Source organism: Equus caballus, chromosome 1 (genome assembly GCF_041296265.1).
Source record: "Equus caballus isolate H_3958 breed thoroughbred chromosome 1, TB-T2T, whole genome shotgun sequence".
Taxonomy (NCBI): Eukaryota; Metazoa; Chordata; class Mammalia; order Perissodactyla; family Equidae; genus Equus; species Equus caballus.
This window is the reverse complement of record NC_091684.1, coordinates 81,475,796-81,493,979: the sequence shown is the minus strand read 5'-3', so window position 1 is coordinate 81,493,979 and position 18,184 is coordinate 81,475,796. Positions and strand designations below refer to the sequence as shown.

General features: G+C 51.6%; 1 protein-coding gene across 4 annotated transcripts in view; it reads right to left on the bottom strand.

Annotated features, from left to right (window-relative positions):
- CXCL12 (C-X-C motif chemokine ligand 12) overlaps positions 1 to 17,869 on the bottom strand; it is a 29,033-nt gene extending 11,164 nt beyond the window's left edge. The window contains exons 1-4 of one of the 4 annotated variants that reach the window (XM_005602636.4): positions 17,679 to 17,869; positions 13,515 to 13,632; positions 11,265 to 11,351; positions 2,676 to 5,907 (exon numbers count right to left, since the gene is read on the bottom strand). In XM_005602636.4, coding sequence (XP_005602693.1) covers positions 5,892 to 5,907; positions 11,265 to 11,351; positions 13,515 to 13,632; positions 17,679 to 17,739 — 282 coding nt within the window. In that variant the 5' untranslated portion in view covers positions 17,740 to 17,869 and the 3' untranslated portion in view covers positions 2,676 to 5,891. 4 annotated transcript variants of the gene reach the window in all.
- Positions 17,870 to 18,184: the final 315 nt, after the last annotated feature.

The window sequence follows — 18,184 nt, the reverse complement described above, 5'->3', positions numbered from 1 at the left end:
GGAGGCCTTAGGGATGGACCCACCTGAGAACTCAATTGTCCTGGTTTGTTCTTCTTATTGGATACACAGGCTGTGGGGTAGATCTCAGCTTCCCCTCCCCATACTTGGGGCTGGCCTGGAGCTGTCAACAGGCTGATCATGGTTCAGCCATCTCACCACAATTGATGTGGGCAAGTTGGGTTGTGCTGGTGGGTGCTTTCAGTGGAGGAAAAGCATCTAGGCCCTAAACAGAATCTGTGTGCCTTTTTGTCGGGAAGGGGCTTAAGGGATGCCTCTAGGTCATTTATTAATCTTAACAGGGTAACAGGCACAGGCGTGGTCCTTCCTTGGAGTTCAAACTGAAGCCAGACAGAGGGCTCAGCACAGACCCTGGGGAGGTTGGAGAGGGAGTAGTGAGATCTCCAACATAACTCCCTGTGCAAGCACCAGCCCACAGCTGAGCCTCCTTGCCCACTTTGCCTAATTGCCCCTAGTGATGGTTATTTGAGTATAATTAGCAGAAATCCTTATTCTAGCTCTTGTGAGGGCTTTATTTGAAATATATGCTACCCGAGTGTGGGGAGTGTTACTGGACCGTCCCAGCCACTCCCACCTCTGCTCAGGGTGGCTGGTCTCTCATCCCCACTTCTCTGAATCCGTTTCATCCAGTTTCATCTGTTTCTCTGTCTCCTGGCTACGCACACTTCCAAGTACAAGGCTCTCAACTGTGGTCAGAGAACCCAATGAGGTGTGAGTCACAACTCTGTACTTCTGGGACAGCAAATTGGATCAGCCAGCCTGGGCCAGATCCCATATCATTCAATCAGCTGTGCCGAGTGGACCCCGTCATGATACTTCCCAGGTGCCAGAACTTCCTCCCTGTGGGGGCTCAGCTCCTCTTAGCTGCATTTGTGTGGTTTGTGAGAGGAGTGAAGGGGCTGAAATCCAGCTCCCTCTGCCCTCATGCTGGGCTCCCCCATGAGCTGCACCCCTGGCAGAATCAGCTCTCATTTCTAACCCACAGAAGGAACCACCTGGGCTCTCAGGGGCAGTCCTCATGGGACAGTAGATCCCCCCAGAGGAATCTACTGCTCTCAGGTCTCGGCTTACCAGCACTTCTTTTAGGGAGCCGTTTATGGTGCTCTAAGCATCCCCGACACCTGGATGCACCTGACCTACACTTACCGAGCTTTATGAAAATGCTCACTTAATTGCAAGTCAGTCCCCAGACTGCAGGCCCCATGAAGTCAGGGAGTAAGCCATCTTGCTCACCACAGCATCTATTCCACCTAGCACAGGCCTGGCAGTGCAGCGGTAGTTGGCTGACTAATGAGGGCCATTAGCCGTGTGAAGCATGGTAGGCCACTGCCTCTTTTTTTTCTTTTATATGACAGCACTCTGAAGAGTCAACATGATTCTGAAGAATTAACCCAGAGGTTAATTCCTGGTGCACACAGAGTGGTGGAGTGTACTGGAGCCAGCACTGCACAGGCACTCAGGGAACCCACAAGACCCCAATCAAGAGGCTTCTCCCAGTCTGCCAGCTAAGAGCAAGAAGCTCAACAGTTAAGATCACTTCTAGCTCCAGCTGGTATCTGAGCTCTGCTGTGGGTCTCAGCAGAGGCAGGTCTGACCTACTCCAGCTCTTTGGACCCCAGGGGACAGGGGCAGAGGGAGCAAAATGTCTTCTGTAAACACTACCCCAGTCTAATCCTCACAACTCCAGGGGATACTAAGCTCCAAGGCTATAGCCGGGGAGCCTGAGAATCCAGGCAGGTGGGATGTCTCAAGTCACAGAGTGCTTCTGAGGGAAGATCAGGATTCAAGGGCTGGTTTGCTAATCCTCACACCCATGCTTGTCCCAGGAGACCATGCTGCTTCCTGCTGTGGCCTCCTCTCATCCTTCTGTCTCCCTCCAGTCCATCTGCAACTTAGCAACCACATCACGGCCACCCTATAAATAACTGGGAGGTTCTGAGCACAGGGGTACATGGTGACATCGGGGCCTATGGGCAAGGGGATCTGGGGGACAGAACAATCTGGACTGAGACATTTTCGGCTTTTGTGTTGCCCTCTCCTTTCCAGCATGGTTGACTATGGACCAGAGAGAATGTGGGAGGAAGTGTGAAGGGGCTGACCGACCTCTGTAAGGACAGAACCTGTCTGTCAGGCTTACTGCCCTCAATCCCTGTTCACAGTGTCCGGGACAGGGCTGGCTGGCCACAGTTGAGAGAATCAGTGTCTGGCTTCCAGGAGGGCCCCTGTGCAGGACAGAAAATGCGCAGGGTGCTGGGTCCTCAGCAATGCCTTCAGGGATGGGGCCTCTGCTGTCTTCTACTAAGCCTGGGAAATACAGAGCGCAGGTTTCCTTCTCCACAGCTGACAGACAAATGCTGGGCCCTTGCAGAAACCCATCCCTTCTGGAGTAGAGGACTAGCTTGCCTTTAGGAAGGGATTCTAGCAAAACTAAGGACATTTGGAGAAAAGGGAGTGCCTTTCCCCCACTAAGGGTCAGTTGACTGGGCGAGGCAAGTATGCCCCCAGAATTCTTACCTCAGATTAGTGTGATTACAGTGGCCTGTTTTCCTCTAACTATTGTAGTTAAGATTACATAATCCCTCTTTTTTGGGTTTGAGGAAGAAAAACCAAGTCTGGAAAACTCCAAATGGTAACACTAATTTCAAACCGTTGGTTGCTACATTTGAATACATGCCTTTATTAGGAAAATTATAAGTGCATATACATCTTTTCATTGATATGACTTCAAAGTAGAAATTGTTTCTCAAAAGGAGTTGTTACTTGTTAAAAAAAAAAAAAGCACAATGCATACAGGAAGCTTCTCCTGGGCCACCTTCACATTATCTGGGAGATGCATTTTAAACAATACAAAATACAGTATTTATCACATTTAACACTGACCCATCACTGCTCAGGGACTGAGAGTCCAGCGAGGCTGCAGAATAACAAGTTTCCTGTGAGATTTTTTTCAACTTGGCCGTGTCAGTGGTCTGCTTAGGACTTGAAGTTTTCTAGGGAGCATTTCCCAAGGATGGGGTTCCCTTGGAATGGGTCAGGGAAAATGTGTAGAGGGATCAGGACCCCACAATTCTCATCCAGCTGCAAAAGGGCGCTCCACCTGAGAAGGGTGGTGAACTCCCAGCGAGGGAGCCCACGGTGATAACACAAGGCAGCGGTCAGAAAGGAAGGTCAAATCGGATCAATGCAAAGGCTTTGAAGTTCTCTGGACTTCGCACGGGGGGATGGCAACCTTTCACTATTCAGGCCTCTGCTCAAAGCAGAACCTCCTTTCTCTGGAGGACAGACAGACAAGCAGAGGGCCCCTCCTGAGCCTTCTCGCTGGGGTCTCAGTACCTGGCCAGAGCTGGACAAAGAACAGTGCAAACAACACATGGCACAGATTCAGATTTCAACACACAGCACGTCTGTGAGCCCTGGTCCCCCAGGCTCCCTGGCCTGGTCCTGATGCAAAGGCTGGCAGTGGAGGACCGCCCTGGAGTTTACTAAGGGCCCAAGGAAGGTCAGGGAAAAGCAGCACTGGACCAGGAGGAACAGCTGGGTGACCCCTCAGCAACTGATGCCCTTGACTTGTATTTTGAAAGCAACAGGCTGATCTGGAGAGCCTTTTGTTTTGCAAATAGACTCTTTAAATGCATATTTGCTTTAGCTGGGAATCTCCTTTTAGGGCAGATTGCAAGTAGAGGAATTGTTACACAAATAATTTTCTCTGCAGTTTCTACTCTTATCGATTTTTCCCACCATAGAGGAGAAACAGAAATGATTCTTTCCTTAACTGTAGTCAAGATTTAAGGACATGTTTATTTTCTTGGAGTAAGAGATTTAATGGTTCTGGTTCATGGATTCCAGGGGAAGATGCTCCCAAATTTTCCATGAGATTTTTAAATATCTTGGATTACTTGGAAAATGACTATCCCACTGAAAGTTTCATCATTTCATGTATAATTTAGGAGCCCTGTAGTGGCAGGTTGATTTCAAGAGGGTTTTGAAACCAGTTGTGTATCCCTTATAACTAATAAAGGCCCCCATACTCTACTTTTTCAATGTAAACTAACTGGTTTGACGTGAATCCTTGTTCAGTTGATGGACTGACCTTCTACCATGAAGATCCAATTTAAAGGAATGTCTATGGAAATGCCTAACACATGCTACTGATAACTCAAAGATTATTAAATTTTAAACACCTATAATTCAAGACTGTTTTACTATAATACACTTTCTGCATGTTACTTACAGTGTCCTGTCAATTGATACATTTCCTTGTTTTGTCCTTTTTTTCCACTTTCTTAATTTTAAAAATTTTACTGAGATCTTTATCCAAAGGGAAAAGTATTTGTGAGACCACATGAAAAACACCAAAACAAGCATAAAGCCCTCAAATGCCTACCTTTTCAAAAAGTGAAATTTTTAAACTATGTAATTCAACTCTACAAACTGCCCTCAGTAAAAGGACACACTCTAAACAGCAGGGTTTTTAACTTACTTTCCCAAATATCCCATCATTTTCTAAGGGGAATGTCTTGCTGGAGGTCCCAGAAGCACAAGAAGACAGGGGCAGCAGAGAAGTTCCAGCAGCCACCGTGCAAGATAAGAGACAATGGGATTGCCCAATGGTGAAGAAGATGAGGTTAAATTTTAATTGGGAAGGAATCTTCATGTCCAAGACTGATCATTTTATGGACTGGGTTTTCAAAACCAAAAGAGTTGAGAATTCCTTTCTTATTTCCATAGCAATGCTGGGCTTGATACAATGAAGACAAAATTCTGTTTCTGAGCTATTAATAACTATAGAAGCAGGAGGGTTGGTGTCTTCAGAGGTCAACACTGCTATAAACCAAATTCCCTCGGGCTCTGTTGATCTGCCACAGCTTTGTGATCAGTGGGGAAACCAAGGCTGTCCACCCCAAAGGATGGTTGTCCTCATCAGAAACCTGGTCAGGGGCCCAGACGGGCTTCTCCTCACTCCCAGCCTTTGCATACGAGGAACTGACAGTGCATGCACTGAGGACATTGGCCTTGAACAAAAACACAGGATTGGACAACAGACAATATTCCAAACAAGACACAGATGTGCACAGTGTTTTCAGGACCCGGTAACAGGAGACAGTTTGGTTTGCTTCTTCGTGCCCAGTTTAAATTAAAGCTTTGGTCTTGAGAGAGTCCTTTTCCGGGGTCATGGAGACAGTCTTGGAGACACATGATGATGGATGAGAGAGAGAATGATGAGAAGAACATGATGGGATGTAGAGGAGAGCTCAGGATGAGGGGTGCATCTCACCCTACGCTGGCCTCACACTCCTGCTGCCTCAGCTCAGGGAAGCCCTGCGATCTCGCCAAAGAGGCGGACTCCAGTTCTCCCCTGGAGGAAGGGTGAGCCTCCCGCCTGGCCCACTAGAACCTAACTCTTCATCACCCCTTACGGCACAGGGCAGTCCTAGGGTGTGCCCATGCTGACTGGTCCTGACACTTCCTGGTGGTTCTCCATCCTAGGACATGATGATGTGGGCAAGGCTCCCTCAGTCTGGGGTCTCAGCCTGCACAGCTCAGAGAGCGACAAAACTCAGGAACCCCTAATCAGACCTGGGGCTCCATGGGAAAGATATTACAATAAAGCAAGTAAAATAATGGTCTTAGTCTAAGTTGCTATCTGTCACCAGTGACATTGGATAATCAAACTAAATGAAAAATAAACATCATATATTTTGCTACATAATCAAACGGTGAAAGTAAGGCAAACTGTGCAAAACAAAGCCCTTGGAAATGCATTCGGCCCTGCCCAGGCCTTGGGAAGCCTCTGCAGGCCCTTCCTAACACTGGTTTCAGACCTGGGCTCCTACTGTAAGGTTTCCTCAGGCGTCTGACCCAACCTGCGCCTCTCACATCTTGAACCTCCTGTTAACAAGAACAGAGGGAGACACCATTAAGGCGGGTTCCCACAGCAGCCAGGCCTTATGCCTGAGATGCTGAGCCCCGCTCCAGCAGGGCCCCCGACGCCTGACTTCCAAGTCGCCGCAGTGCGTCTCCCTTCCGAGGCCCTGGGCAGGGGGAGGGCAGTGAGAGAGAGAGCCATGGCTGAAGCAAGGGATCAACTGGAAAAGGGAAGCAGAGAAGACGGACGGGTGCAGCCAGCATGGGGCGTGGTGGATGGAGGAGGTCACTGAAACAGCATGGCACAGCGGTCACACGACAGGACAGGGCGCACTGCCTCAGCCAGCACAGACATTAGGACTGATGGCCTCCCTGCTCGGTCTGGAGCCAGGAGCAGTGTGCCGGCTCGTCCCGGGCCTTAGTGCTACTGAACTCTTCCACCTCCCACCCACACTCGCCTCAGGACCTCTCGGCCAGCGTGGGCAGGGGGGCCCAGGAGTCGGGCGCACCGGCTGCTGCACGCCGCACACTGTTCACCTGGTGCAGGCGCGCGCCTGCCTAGTTTCAACCCCCAAGAGAACGAAGGTCCGCCTCTTCGGCTCTTCCACGGCGACCCTCTCTTCGACGGGGCTGGGGCTATGCCCGCTTGTCAGATACAGTGAAGCCCTGGGGCCACTGGAGTCATACAAGGACAGGACTCAAGCTTGCCTGCGTGTCTTAATGTGGCGCCAACTCTCTTAGTCCCCGCAGCCCTGGCTTCCCCAGGAATGGAGGGGAAACCTTGTTGCCCTGAGCACTGCAAAAAGCAGGTTGTCACCTTAGAGAAGCAATAGCTTGCCTCACTGTTGCTAGATGGCAAACAGCTCTCCATGGTGCTCAGGCTGGACCTGCCACCCCTCTCTAGGCACAGAGATGCACTGTTCCTACAGTGTGAAGAACTGAGAGCATGGAGGCCTGGGTCTGACCTTCTTCGGGGGTTTTTTTTAAGGTTAAGCCAAGGTCCTACAGACCAGAACTGCTGCTGGCTCCCACAGGCAGGACGGCAGCCCTGGGCAGCCCAGCCATCATCCAGATGCCTTCAGAGGCTGGGAGGGCAGGAGGAGGTGGGCACCCCACACACCCAGGAGCAAGTCTGCTATTCCCAGTGCCGGCAAGAGGGGCTCAGCCTGGGAGAGGTGGCCAAATAGAAGAGATGGCAGTGGGAACAAAAGGCCTTTGGCAGCAAGACCCTAGGGGGACACTTCTCCAATGGCAAAAAGGAATGGCTACAATTCTGTATCCTGTAACCATGAAGGAGTGCATTAAAGCAGAAGGAAGACACGGGCTGTGTGACCCAGGTGAGGGTGACAGGCAGGGACCTAGGGTTTTCTTCTCCTGAAATCCATCTGCTCCATCCTCCAACCATTTCATCTTTCTGGACCCATGTACTGAAATTATGCCCAAGGGTCTGGGGTGCAGGGTGAGTGTGTGTTTATGTGTGACAGGGGATGGGGAGAAGAGTAGGTATTCAAGGCATCCTTTTTCAAAGCACTGAAAATCAGGGCCTTTCTCTCCAATGTGATCCCTCTCCTTCCCATCCAAATTAGAGAGACTTGGAAAGAAATCTCAGACATAAATCTGTGGGTGGGGGAGGAAAGTTCTAGAACTTAAACCATGTCCACTTTAAGCAGATATTTCCCATGAGTGAGGACGGAGGCAGCTGTGTTCCCGAACCTAATCACACAGGGTCATGGAGACTCTCCGGCAGAAGTGGGGAGGGGATAGGGCAGGAGTCCCGGGAGCTGCAGGCCCTGCACACAGTTCCTCCACATCCATCGGGGACCTGTTTAAAGAATCTACGAAATGAACTGCCTGGCGAGGAGGCTCCCTGAGAAGCATTTCCACAGCTGCTCTCTGAGAGTGCAGAGCTCCCACCTGCTCTCCCCACAGTCTGCAGAAGCCCACTTGTGCTTGGAGGTAAAGCCACTCACACAGCCCCAGGCCTGGGGGGTGCTGGAGAAGTCCCACCCCTGGCGGCAGAGTGGTGGAGGGCCAGGCGTCAGGCACTTGGGCAAAGGAGTCAGTTATCACCTGCAAGTGGCATGGCCACAGCCAGCTCTGCACCACCAAGGCCAAGGGGCGGGGAATAAGGGTATAAGGCACATGCCCCTTGCTGGCCAGGCTCCTGCTGCTGGGCTAGCAGACTGCCCTGTGTGCAGGCCAGGCGGCCACAGCCTGGTCTCAGACAGGAATGCAGACTGTAGGTGTGTGGAGCTGTGTGAGCTCCAGAGTGATCATGGGCATTCTAAGGGAGGGAGCGGAGGGCTGAGTGGGAGGCTCAACAGCCCAGAGAGATGCTGGAGACCCCTGGCCATTCTAGAGTCCTCGGCCACTCTAGATAGAGTCCTGAGCATGGAGTTTCCCCGTCACAGACCCAAACCCCAGTCTCTGCACAACTACTTTCTTCATAACTTAGTAGACCAGGAAAGGCCTTAAAAAGCATATAAATACAGGAGACAGTGTGGCCACAGGGGCAGCAGAGTGCTGCTCCCCCATAGAAGTCTGAGCGGCGCCCGGGAGGCAGGGGTCTGCCCTGGAGGAGGGGAAGAGCAAATTTACAAAGCGCCGGGAGAGACAGGAGCAGAGAGCACTGCGGTCCATCTCGAGGTGGCAGATAACTAGTTTTTCCTTTTCTGAGCAGCCTTTCTCTTCTTCTGTCGCTTCTTTTTTCCTATCTTTTCTTTTTTCCCCACTTTTTCTTCTCTGCGCCCCCTTAGATAAAATTAGTAGAATCATTAATACTGTTGAAACAAACAAGAGTCTGTCTCAGTCTGCACAATATGTAACACTGGCCCATGTATCCTTTTAACTTTGTCTTCAGTCTCAGGCCTGGAGGCCCCTGGGCAAAGCACTGCCATCAGTAAATTAAGATAAATTAGGCATTTTCCCCAATTCAAAAAAAAGCTAGACAGACTTTTGAAACATCTGCGAACTGGTTAGAGCAATTGCCAATTTGCCAACTTGACCCTGGTTCCCACTACTGCCTGATGCTTCCAATGGGGAAAGGAATTCACACCTAAAAGGGTGCGAAGGCACGCCAGGGCCCAGGGCCAGGCTGGACTTGGTCCTCCATCTCACCCCATCTGTTCTTCTTCCTTCTCAAGGCAGAGCTGCTCTGCTTTATGTAAAAAATCTCTGCACTTCAAATCGAATAATGCTTTGGAGGATGGAGGCCCAAGATTCAGATGGTCATCCAGAAGAGGAGAAAGAGGGTGGCCAGATGCCACCTTCTCCTTTCTAGATGCCTGTGGACACCCCCGGGAATGACTGGGATTGTTCTGGAGAGTGAGGGAGAGAGCTGGTTAGCAGAATTTTATTAGAGCAACTGGCTCATGACTGTCACATTAAAATGATTCAAGCTGAATGGTATTTAATGATTTATGGGGTGAGGCCACCTGTTCCTGAGAAAGCTCGATATTAACCATGGCTGGGAATTATGGGATTTTTACATGGGAAAATGTGAAAGCTGAATATTACAAGGGTTGAGTTTCTGGAGATTACATGGGCATGTTAGGAGAACTGAGGAGGAGGAGGAAGGGGAAGAGGAATTAGTGAGTCAAATATCATTCTTCAGAACACCAGCACCACCACTTCCATTGGGTTAAAAAAAAAAAGACGCAAAAACTTGAGCTGCAGATCTAATCTGCTCCTGAGGAAAACCGGGTGCAGTCACTTGCAGGTGAAGCTGTCACTCACAGCTGACCTCAACAGGAGGGTCTAAGGCACCTGACCAGCAGGCCAGCTTATCTTCATAAACTCCAGAAATACATCTGAGCTTCACGTCTAACAACTAATGGATTTTATTTCAGGTAAATAAATTCCCACATACAGTAGGAGGTTTATACCATGAAACAGTTAGCATTTTATTGCTAGTGCATATAATGTCACATTTGATACAATTTTAGTACAAGTGAAAAAATACGCTGTGGCTAACATCAAAAAGCTGCAATCACATATATATATATCATATGTATTTCTTTACAAATTGCCAGTAGTTTAAGATAATAGAGAAATGTAACCTACTGACATTTATATGGCTCCACTTCAAATATATGAGTTGTTTGACTATAAATATATTCTGAAATACATTTGTTTTCTAAAGAAACGTTTAAAAAAGTTGTGCATGAAAAAATATTTTAAAAATGCCTTGCAAAATGTTACAAATACCACCAGGCCCGTCTGTGGATCACATATATACATGGAAATTTCAACTTGCCAACATTTCTGATTGGAACCTGAAACCCTGTGTGGCTTCAGGAACTGGGGTGAGTGACAAGAGGCTCCTTTATTCATTTACTTTTTTACTTCTGATTTCAGAAACCTCAGAGTTTGTACAGCCTCCCTGGCATATACAGGCTTCAGAGGCAATCACAGAAACCAAATTCCTCAAAGCAAACTCTCAGATTGAAAATTGCATTTGATTCTGCAAAGACCTGTGTTTTGTGGGAAGGCAGAGACACGATCTCACATGGCCCAGGAGAGGGCCAGTCCCATTCTGGAGGAGGCCAGAGAAGGATCCCACAGAGGGCCGAGGAGGAGAGGAGGGCAAGGGGGGGAAGGGGGCTGTGGGGTGGGAGCCCCAGCAATCACCCTTCTCCCGCTGAGCACGTACAGAAATGAGAAGCGAAAGCGAGGTGAAAGCATGCTGTTGGAGGCAGGGGGAAGCCTGGGAAGGACCAGGAGAAGGTCTGAGCACAGTCCTCAGTGATGGGGGCTGGTAATGGAGCCCGCAGACCCAATCACTCAGCTTGAAAGAGGAGGTGAAGGTGGTGGCCACTGCCTGGCACTGGTCAGTATCTGAGAGTCACACAGGGCTGTCATTCTAGGAGGTGCCCCCTGTGGGAGCTCCCCACAGTGTTCCTCCAAACCTCAGCATCTGGAGGAAGGACACTTTTTTGAGCTCTCAACTTGGCCATCACCTGACTGTGCCCAGATCCCCCAGGGAAGAATAAGAGAAGCTTCAAAATAAACCAAATACAGATCTTGAAGTAATCACTGATTTAGAAAAGGATAACGAGAATGATGATGATGGTGATGATCATGAGAGAACCGACAGGTGGGAAATGCTGCTGGGATAATACAATTTCTTAGAAAAACCCCAGTTATAAAACAGCCAATATGCAAGGGTACGGGGCACGGATGAATACAAGCTGCGATATCGTACCATGTGCTATAAATGCCATTGTCTACATGCTGGGCAAACCTCAAGCCCATTCCCAGGTCCATGCACTCCCCCGCATTCAGACCTTCCTCCCCCACGCCTTCGCCCTTTCATCTCTCATACGGTTTTAGCTTTCCTCAAGTGGATCTAGTGGAAAGTCCTTTTTGGCTGTTGTGCTTACTTGTTTAAAGCTTTCTCCAGGTATTCCTGAATCCACTTCAGTTTCGGGTCAATGCACACTTGTCTATTGTTGTGCTTCAGCCTTGCCCTGCCAAAACAGAAAGGGTGACAGTGTGCAGCTGAGCGGAAGGAGGCACTGCTGTGATGTGGGCATTTGCTCATCTGGCCCCCACGTCAGGACCCTTACCTGGCCCAGGTGCCCGCCTTAGCAGGCTCAGGTTCCAGAGGGATTCAAGGGGCACTGGGGACACACAAAGCTAGCAGTGTGGCAAGTTCCACTGCAGAGATACAGGGAAGTGGAAAGAGTCTTCTGGGTGGGGGGGGGGTTCCAGGGAGACTTCACAGGGGGAACATCTGAGCTGGCCTTTGAAGGATAAGAGCTGGGCAAGTAAACCAAAGGGTGAGGGAAGGCAAGAGCAAGTACAGCAAAGGGAGCACAGGAGCCAGGACGCCCAGGGAGCAGGTGCAAGGGGCACAGGAGTGGGACTTGATCTGCAAGGTTATGGAAACTTGGGAGGATTTTAAACTGGAGAGTGACAGAAGCAGATTTTATTTTGGTGGGTAACCTTGATAGTACATGGAAAACAGACTTAAGAGTAAGCCTGCAGGCAGGAGACCTGAAAAGAGGTACTGCAGTGGTCTGGGCCGGGGGTGGGGGGGCAGTGAGGGGGCAAGGAGAGGAGCATTTGCGGTGTGGGGGTGGGATGGGACAGGGATAGTGTATGTAGTTTGCCAGAAAAATGGTTTCTAGAGAGATTTTACAAGTTCACTGACTGCTCCATGATTTCATTTGTTTTTGAAAAGTTCATAACCCACCTTCCTCCGACTTCTCTGTTCTACTCACAGCCTCCCTACCTAAAAACTCCTGGGGAGGAGCTGGACTCACCTCTCTGGGTCCCCTCCATAAAGCCCTGGGTACCAGGTACTCTCAAGCACCCTGAGGACTCCCCTGCCCACCACTCATGGGTCTATGAGGACAGGTACGGCCATTATGGTGGCTCGGGGACATCCATGGGAGTCTTCACACAGCCTATTAAGTGACAGAGGTGTGCAGAGGAAAGGTACAGCTCGAAGCAAGGCAGTTGGAGGTCCAAATCCGGGTACCGCCGTATATTAATTTTGTACTGGCTCAGACTTGAGAATTATATTTGGCTTCTTCAGCTTCGAGGTGCATTCCCAGGCAACTGAACCAGCACAATCTGTCCTGGAAAACAGGCTCATGCTAGCTAAATTCAGTATCTGATAAAATACCTCTCAAAGGAGAGAGAGTATTTTATTATAAGCAAAGTAAGTGAAAAAACATTCATCTTCTAGTGGCCAAAAACAGACTGTAAACGACAAACACATTCAAGGCAGACAGGCAAGAAAAAAAGACAAAGAAAATCAAACCTAAAAACAGTTGGCCTTGGGTGGAAAGGCCTTCAGGGAGTTGCAGCTTTCATTCCGACTTCTGTGTTCCCACCCCACTTTTAGCACTGGAACCCACAGGAGGTGAGCTTCCCCTAGGAGCACCTGAGCCTCACCTCCCGGCGTCCAGACACAGGACCACGCTCGCTGTGTGCAAGTGTGGGCACAGGAGACCTGGAGGCCAGCAACAGACAGCAGGCTCTCCTCATGCACCCACACCGGGCGAGAGATCTGTGTGTCTTGTGTAGGTGTGATGTTGGTTGGTCTCTTTACCCATGTGAATGAAATCAAATGTTATCAGTTGCCATCAACACCGGCAAAAACAGAAACTCATGTGTCATGTTTGAGAAAATGCTTAAATGAGATGATAATTTTGAGTTTCACCAAATGGTTAAAAATGACTGAATTTGGGTCTTGTGAGTTTGTGCTGTGATAAAGGATTAATTGAGAGCACTAAAGTCTTGAAACTGGCAGCACAGACAAAACCATCACTAACCAAGGGCTGGCAAATTTACTGGACTTCCACAGAAACTTTGGTGAAGCCCACGTTTCTCCAGTCTGGAGGCTGTGCTGCCATCAGCTGCCTGAAGGGAGGAAGCATGGAAAGAAAAGATGAGGACCACGATGAGCCAGCACGGCACCAAGGGTAAGAGTGGTTTTTGAAAGTCCTGCCTGGTGGTGAACTCAAAGTCCTTGTAGTGATAATAACAGCTGCCTCTAATGATGCCAAGTTCAAGGCTGGACTCCGCGCATGTGTCATTTCTCTAGCTTTAACAAGCCTGTGAGTTAGGTGTTACTATGCCCATTAGATGTGACATCCCTGGACGATGATGTTCAGACTTACACGATCTGAAGGGCACAGTTCGGAGTGTTGAGGATTTTAAGATGTTTGATGTTGGCTCTGGCAACGTGGCTCTCGAAGAACCGGCAAGGACATCTGTAGCTCAGGCTGACTGGTTTCCCTAGAAGAGTAATGATAACAAGGATCTTGTCATTACCCTGCCAGGCCTTGGGGATACACGTGTGTCTGCTTCTGCAGCTGAGGCTTAAGATGGTGGAATGATGGTAGGATTAAGAGTGATGGGACAAGTCAGGGGTGCATCCTGGCAAAGACCATCTCCTCGGGCAGCACAGTGAGCTCTGGATGGGCTCAGGAGTAGCTTCTACAGGGCCAGAGGGCAAAAGGCCCTTCTTGGAGAGAGCTACACTCTAGGTGGGCAGGGAAATTAAAATAAGAAGCTGAGGCGTCTCAAGATAAAGGTAGCAATTACAGGAGATAATTTCAGTCTAAGTACTGAGGCTCCCAGTTTTTCTGTCCAAAATAAATTTCTCTAGGACCAACTTAGAAAGACCTCCCTACTCAGGGAAGGGGAGCAGAAAGGAGCCTCCAGGCTCTCTTGCCTCCTTCATCTCCCCTGGGAATGCTACGGCCCGGCCCACCCCTGTCTCCTCTCCTCACATTCACCTTAAGTCCAGGCAACCAAAAAAGACTCCCAGCTTGCTTCCTACCTGGAGTCCCCAGAGGGCAGGACAGGGTCCCACCTTCTCCCCAGCACTGCTCTGAAGGCATGGAGATTCTTGGGGCTGGAGTCAATTGTGGCTTTCATTGCAGGGCAGGGATGCTATAGCCTCCTGGGTTATATTACATCTTTGTTTGCCAATTCACCAATTTGCAAAATGCCATAATTGACACTCATTAGTGTAAATTAGCAAAGGGCTCCTGCAGAACCCACTGCTCACCCTTTAAGTCTAGAATTGCAAGCCCCGAGGGGCTGGGATTTGTGGGCTGGTTTTTTTCCTGCAGATTTTATCCAAGCCCTACTTAATACCGCAAATTATCTGAATTTGTGGATCCTTTCATCAGGGATTAAACGTATGTCTGAGAATATTTAGTGCAGAGATTTAAAAAAAAGTTTGCCTGTTTACAGAGCTCCCAGAGGCCTCCTCGTGGTTCTGTTCTACACTTTGGGGCATGAAACCTCGTGAGGAAGGGACTAGCTAATTTTTTTTCTAAAGGCTGCATCAGTTGAGAGATGGCATGGCCTGGGTACAGCAGCCTATTTAGCTGCTGACTTGGGGTGGCATGGGGGCGGGAAGCAGACCACACTGCCCCCAGGACCAAACTCGACTCCCTGAAAACCAGGAAGGAGAAAGCCCGGCTTCAGGATGCTCAGTGACTCATGACACTGGAGAGTCCCGGGGGCAGCATTCAGGTTTTCATCTCATCTGACTCCAGAAGTTGCTGTTGGGGCCTGGCTTTTAGCAAGTGCAAGGAGTCCCTGCAAGGGAAGTCTGTACTGCCCTGTAACCAGATCACCTGGGAAAGCAACCCCAGAGCTGGGGGCTGGGAGGCCCGGGGAAAGGAGGAGCCACAGTCTCCCCTCGGAGAGGCCTGCCTCCAGGTTTCCCTGGAATTCTCATGGGTCCTTCTGAGCTGAGTGGGACTAGAGAACTGGGGCCTTGGTGGTGGGACAGGACAGGGTCCCCACCCCAGAGCAACAAAGAGCTGGAAGGTGCACAGTGCGAGAGGAGCAGGGGCAGCACAGGGCTGGGGGAGGGGGCTGCTACTCTCATGTCTGAGAAGCTGCTGTGACTCCACGAAGCAAGCAGTGGAGATCAGGCCAGAAATCAGAGCAGATTCTGAGCTCAAAACACAGGCTTTCTCTTTTTCTCCTCTGTCCCCTCTGTCCCCCTGGGATTATTCATTTCCTTCAAAGGTAATTCTTATTCCTGCTCCCAGGACCCAGCTGCCTGCCTGTCAAATGGGGAATTTCAACAGGTTTTTAAAGTGACAGGGCCTCCTCAAGTGCTCTTACCAAGACACTCGGTGCTCTGTCTACCCACTGTGCTTTGTGTCAATATTACCAACTTTTCCAACTGTTCTGGATGTGACTGAGTACAGGCAAGAAGGCTGACTGGCCCAGATGTTCCCTGGGGTTGGGACCTAGTGAACTTGGCCCTGCTCCTGAGCAGTTCTCAGAGAAGCTTGCACTCTACAGCAGAGAAGCCCTGGCCAGCCCCTCCAACCAGGCCTGGGAATGAGGCCCACCTTGGGTTTAACCCCTGGAAGCCCAGGGCACCCAGGGGCCCAGCTGCTTGGCTGAGGTCAGCCAGTGGAGGGAGGGCAGGGGCCCGAACAAGTCTCCTGCGTGCAGCTTTGAGACTCAGTATGCAGCCAGAGGGCACACAGGCTCCAGGTGGTCAAAAAGTACCTTCTGGTCTATGCATGCAAGGAGAACCAGACCTGCCTGGAGCCCAGGACTCTAACCTGGCCACTGAGCTGCCAAGAGGCAACTCAGAGGGCAACAACCGACCCTTCCCAGGGTCAGGAGGAGTCTGTAGATGAGGCCCCCACTTCCTCTGTCCTCCCTGCAGTTCAGCTGTGCTCAGCACTCAAGGACTTGAGTCCCTGCATTCCAGTCTTTTCTGCAACTCCCTAGGGGAGGGGGCAGCACCATTTCCTCAGAGAGATGCACACACCTCCACTCTCACCATACCACTCAATTGTTAATGTCCAAACCAGAAGGTTCCCCATGACCTGGGGGTCAATGTGGAGACACAGCCTAAGATACTTTTCCAGCTAGGCGAAAAATTCTAAGTTGCCTTCCATCCCTGTCCCTCTGCAGTTCTGATCAGCAAAACTTGCTGCACTTTTAAAGAACACTTCCCAGGCCCTCAGCTGCCAATCCCTGTTAGCCCAGGCCCTCCAGCCTGGCCCAGCAGCAGGCATGCTCATTTTACCCACACTGGCTTCCAGGACCACCGCCGCCAAGGATGCCGCGGTGCAATGCCAGGTCCGCGGCCGAACCCAGCCTAGCGCTCCAGGCGCTCCGGTGCTGCGCAGACCGCAGCAGCACCAAAGCGCTCAGAGCGTGCTTCAGCCCTTTGCAGGGTTCCTTCGAAACTTCGCATGCAGCCAAGAAAGGGCAGCGCGGCCTAACATGGTTTTGTTTTCCGTGTTCGGAGACAACAGTTTATTTTGGCTTGCAGCAACAGTGTCCTGTGACAAAACAGCGAGATTTCTCTTAAGCTTCAAAAGAAAAAAAAAAAGCTCTCTCCCTCTCCCAGTGAAACGGGACACCACCTTTCTCAGTGGCCTAAGGCCTTGGCGATTGAACTTTGCTGCAGCGCTCATTCCAAGGTAGTGCCCTCGCTTGGCCAGAGACAAAGGTGCCTGTCTGCAGGTGTGTTGTGGGGGCTGTGGAGGGGCAAGAGCGACCTGGACGGCCCCTGGGCCTCCCTTTGGTGACCCCGGGAACAGGCAGGGAGGCAGTGGCTGGACACGCGCCCAGTTTCCCCGCGTCGTTGCGGACCGTGGAGATGTGCAGACGCATGGCCAGGCGAGCCGCGCAAACCCAACAGCTGCGCGGTATGATTCGCCCGCGGAGACGCGCCAGGGTCAGTGCAGAGAGGGCTGGCCTCTGGTGAAGGGGATGCCACGGAGCGGCACCCAATTGCACCGCCACGACAAGCACGCCGCGAAGCTTTGCAAAAGCTTTGCAAAGCGCTCTCTCCCACACGAACTGCCGATCGCACCTCCAGCACCAGCGCAGCGGGTCTTCGGAGCCCACTCGCTTCTGGCAACCGAGCCTAGCGCGCGACGGTACTAGCTGCGGGCTGGGCGGCAAGGGCCTGGGGCCCGCGGCTCCTGACTTGGCGCCACACCCCGCGCCCTCCCCGAACGCGCCCTCCGCGCGCTCCCACCCAGTTATCCTGCCCGACCTCGCTCTGCAGCCCGCTCGAGGTCTGGCGGCCCCCCGCCGTCCTGGAACCCGAGCCCGGCTGCGTACTGCGAAGCCTCAGCGCGGACGGTGCAACGCACCGGGCTTTGGCCACTGCACCACGCGGAAGGGCGCCCTGCGAAGTGGACTGCCTCAACCTCTCCTGGGCACAGTGGCGCGAACTGGGTTCGTTGAGGGCGGTCCTGGCGAGGGCAGGGGAGCCGCGGCCCCGCACTGGGCGCTGAGTTCTGCGCCCTGCCTACGCCTCCGCCGCCCAGTGCACTCACCGTCGCTGAGGCAGAGCGCAGCCAGCACGAGGGCCAGCACGGCGACGACCTTGGCATCCATGGCACGGGCAGGCTGCGGGCTGACGGAGGCCGGACGCGGAGAGGACACGGCGGCGGAGAGTGAAAGTGCGGCGGCGGGAGGCGCGCGCCTAGCACTTTAGAGGCGAGAGCGGGGCGGGGCGGGGCGGGGCGGGGCGCGCGGCGAGGGGCGGGCCTGGAGCCGAATCCCTGCGGAGGCAGGGGGCTCGCACGCGCTTCTCCCCCCGCACGGCAGCTTCTCCCGTCCCCTCCTTCCCACCCCTCCTGCGCCCCCGGAGTGCTCTGGGATCTGCCGTGCTCTCCGGCTTTTGACCTCAGGTTCCCCTGGGCCCCTCTCTGTAGGCCTGACCTGCAGCGAGGAACCCAGAGGAAGGTTGGTTATTGATCTGGTCATTGTTCCCATCATGCAGATGGAGAGATTGAGTCCCGCAGGAGCTGAGTGAGAACCAAGGAAACACAAACAAGTC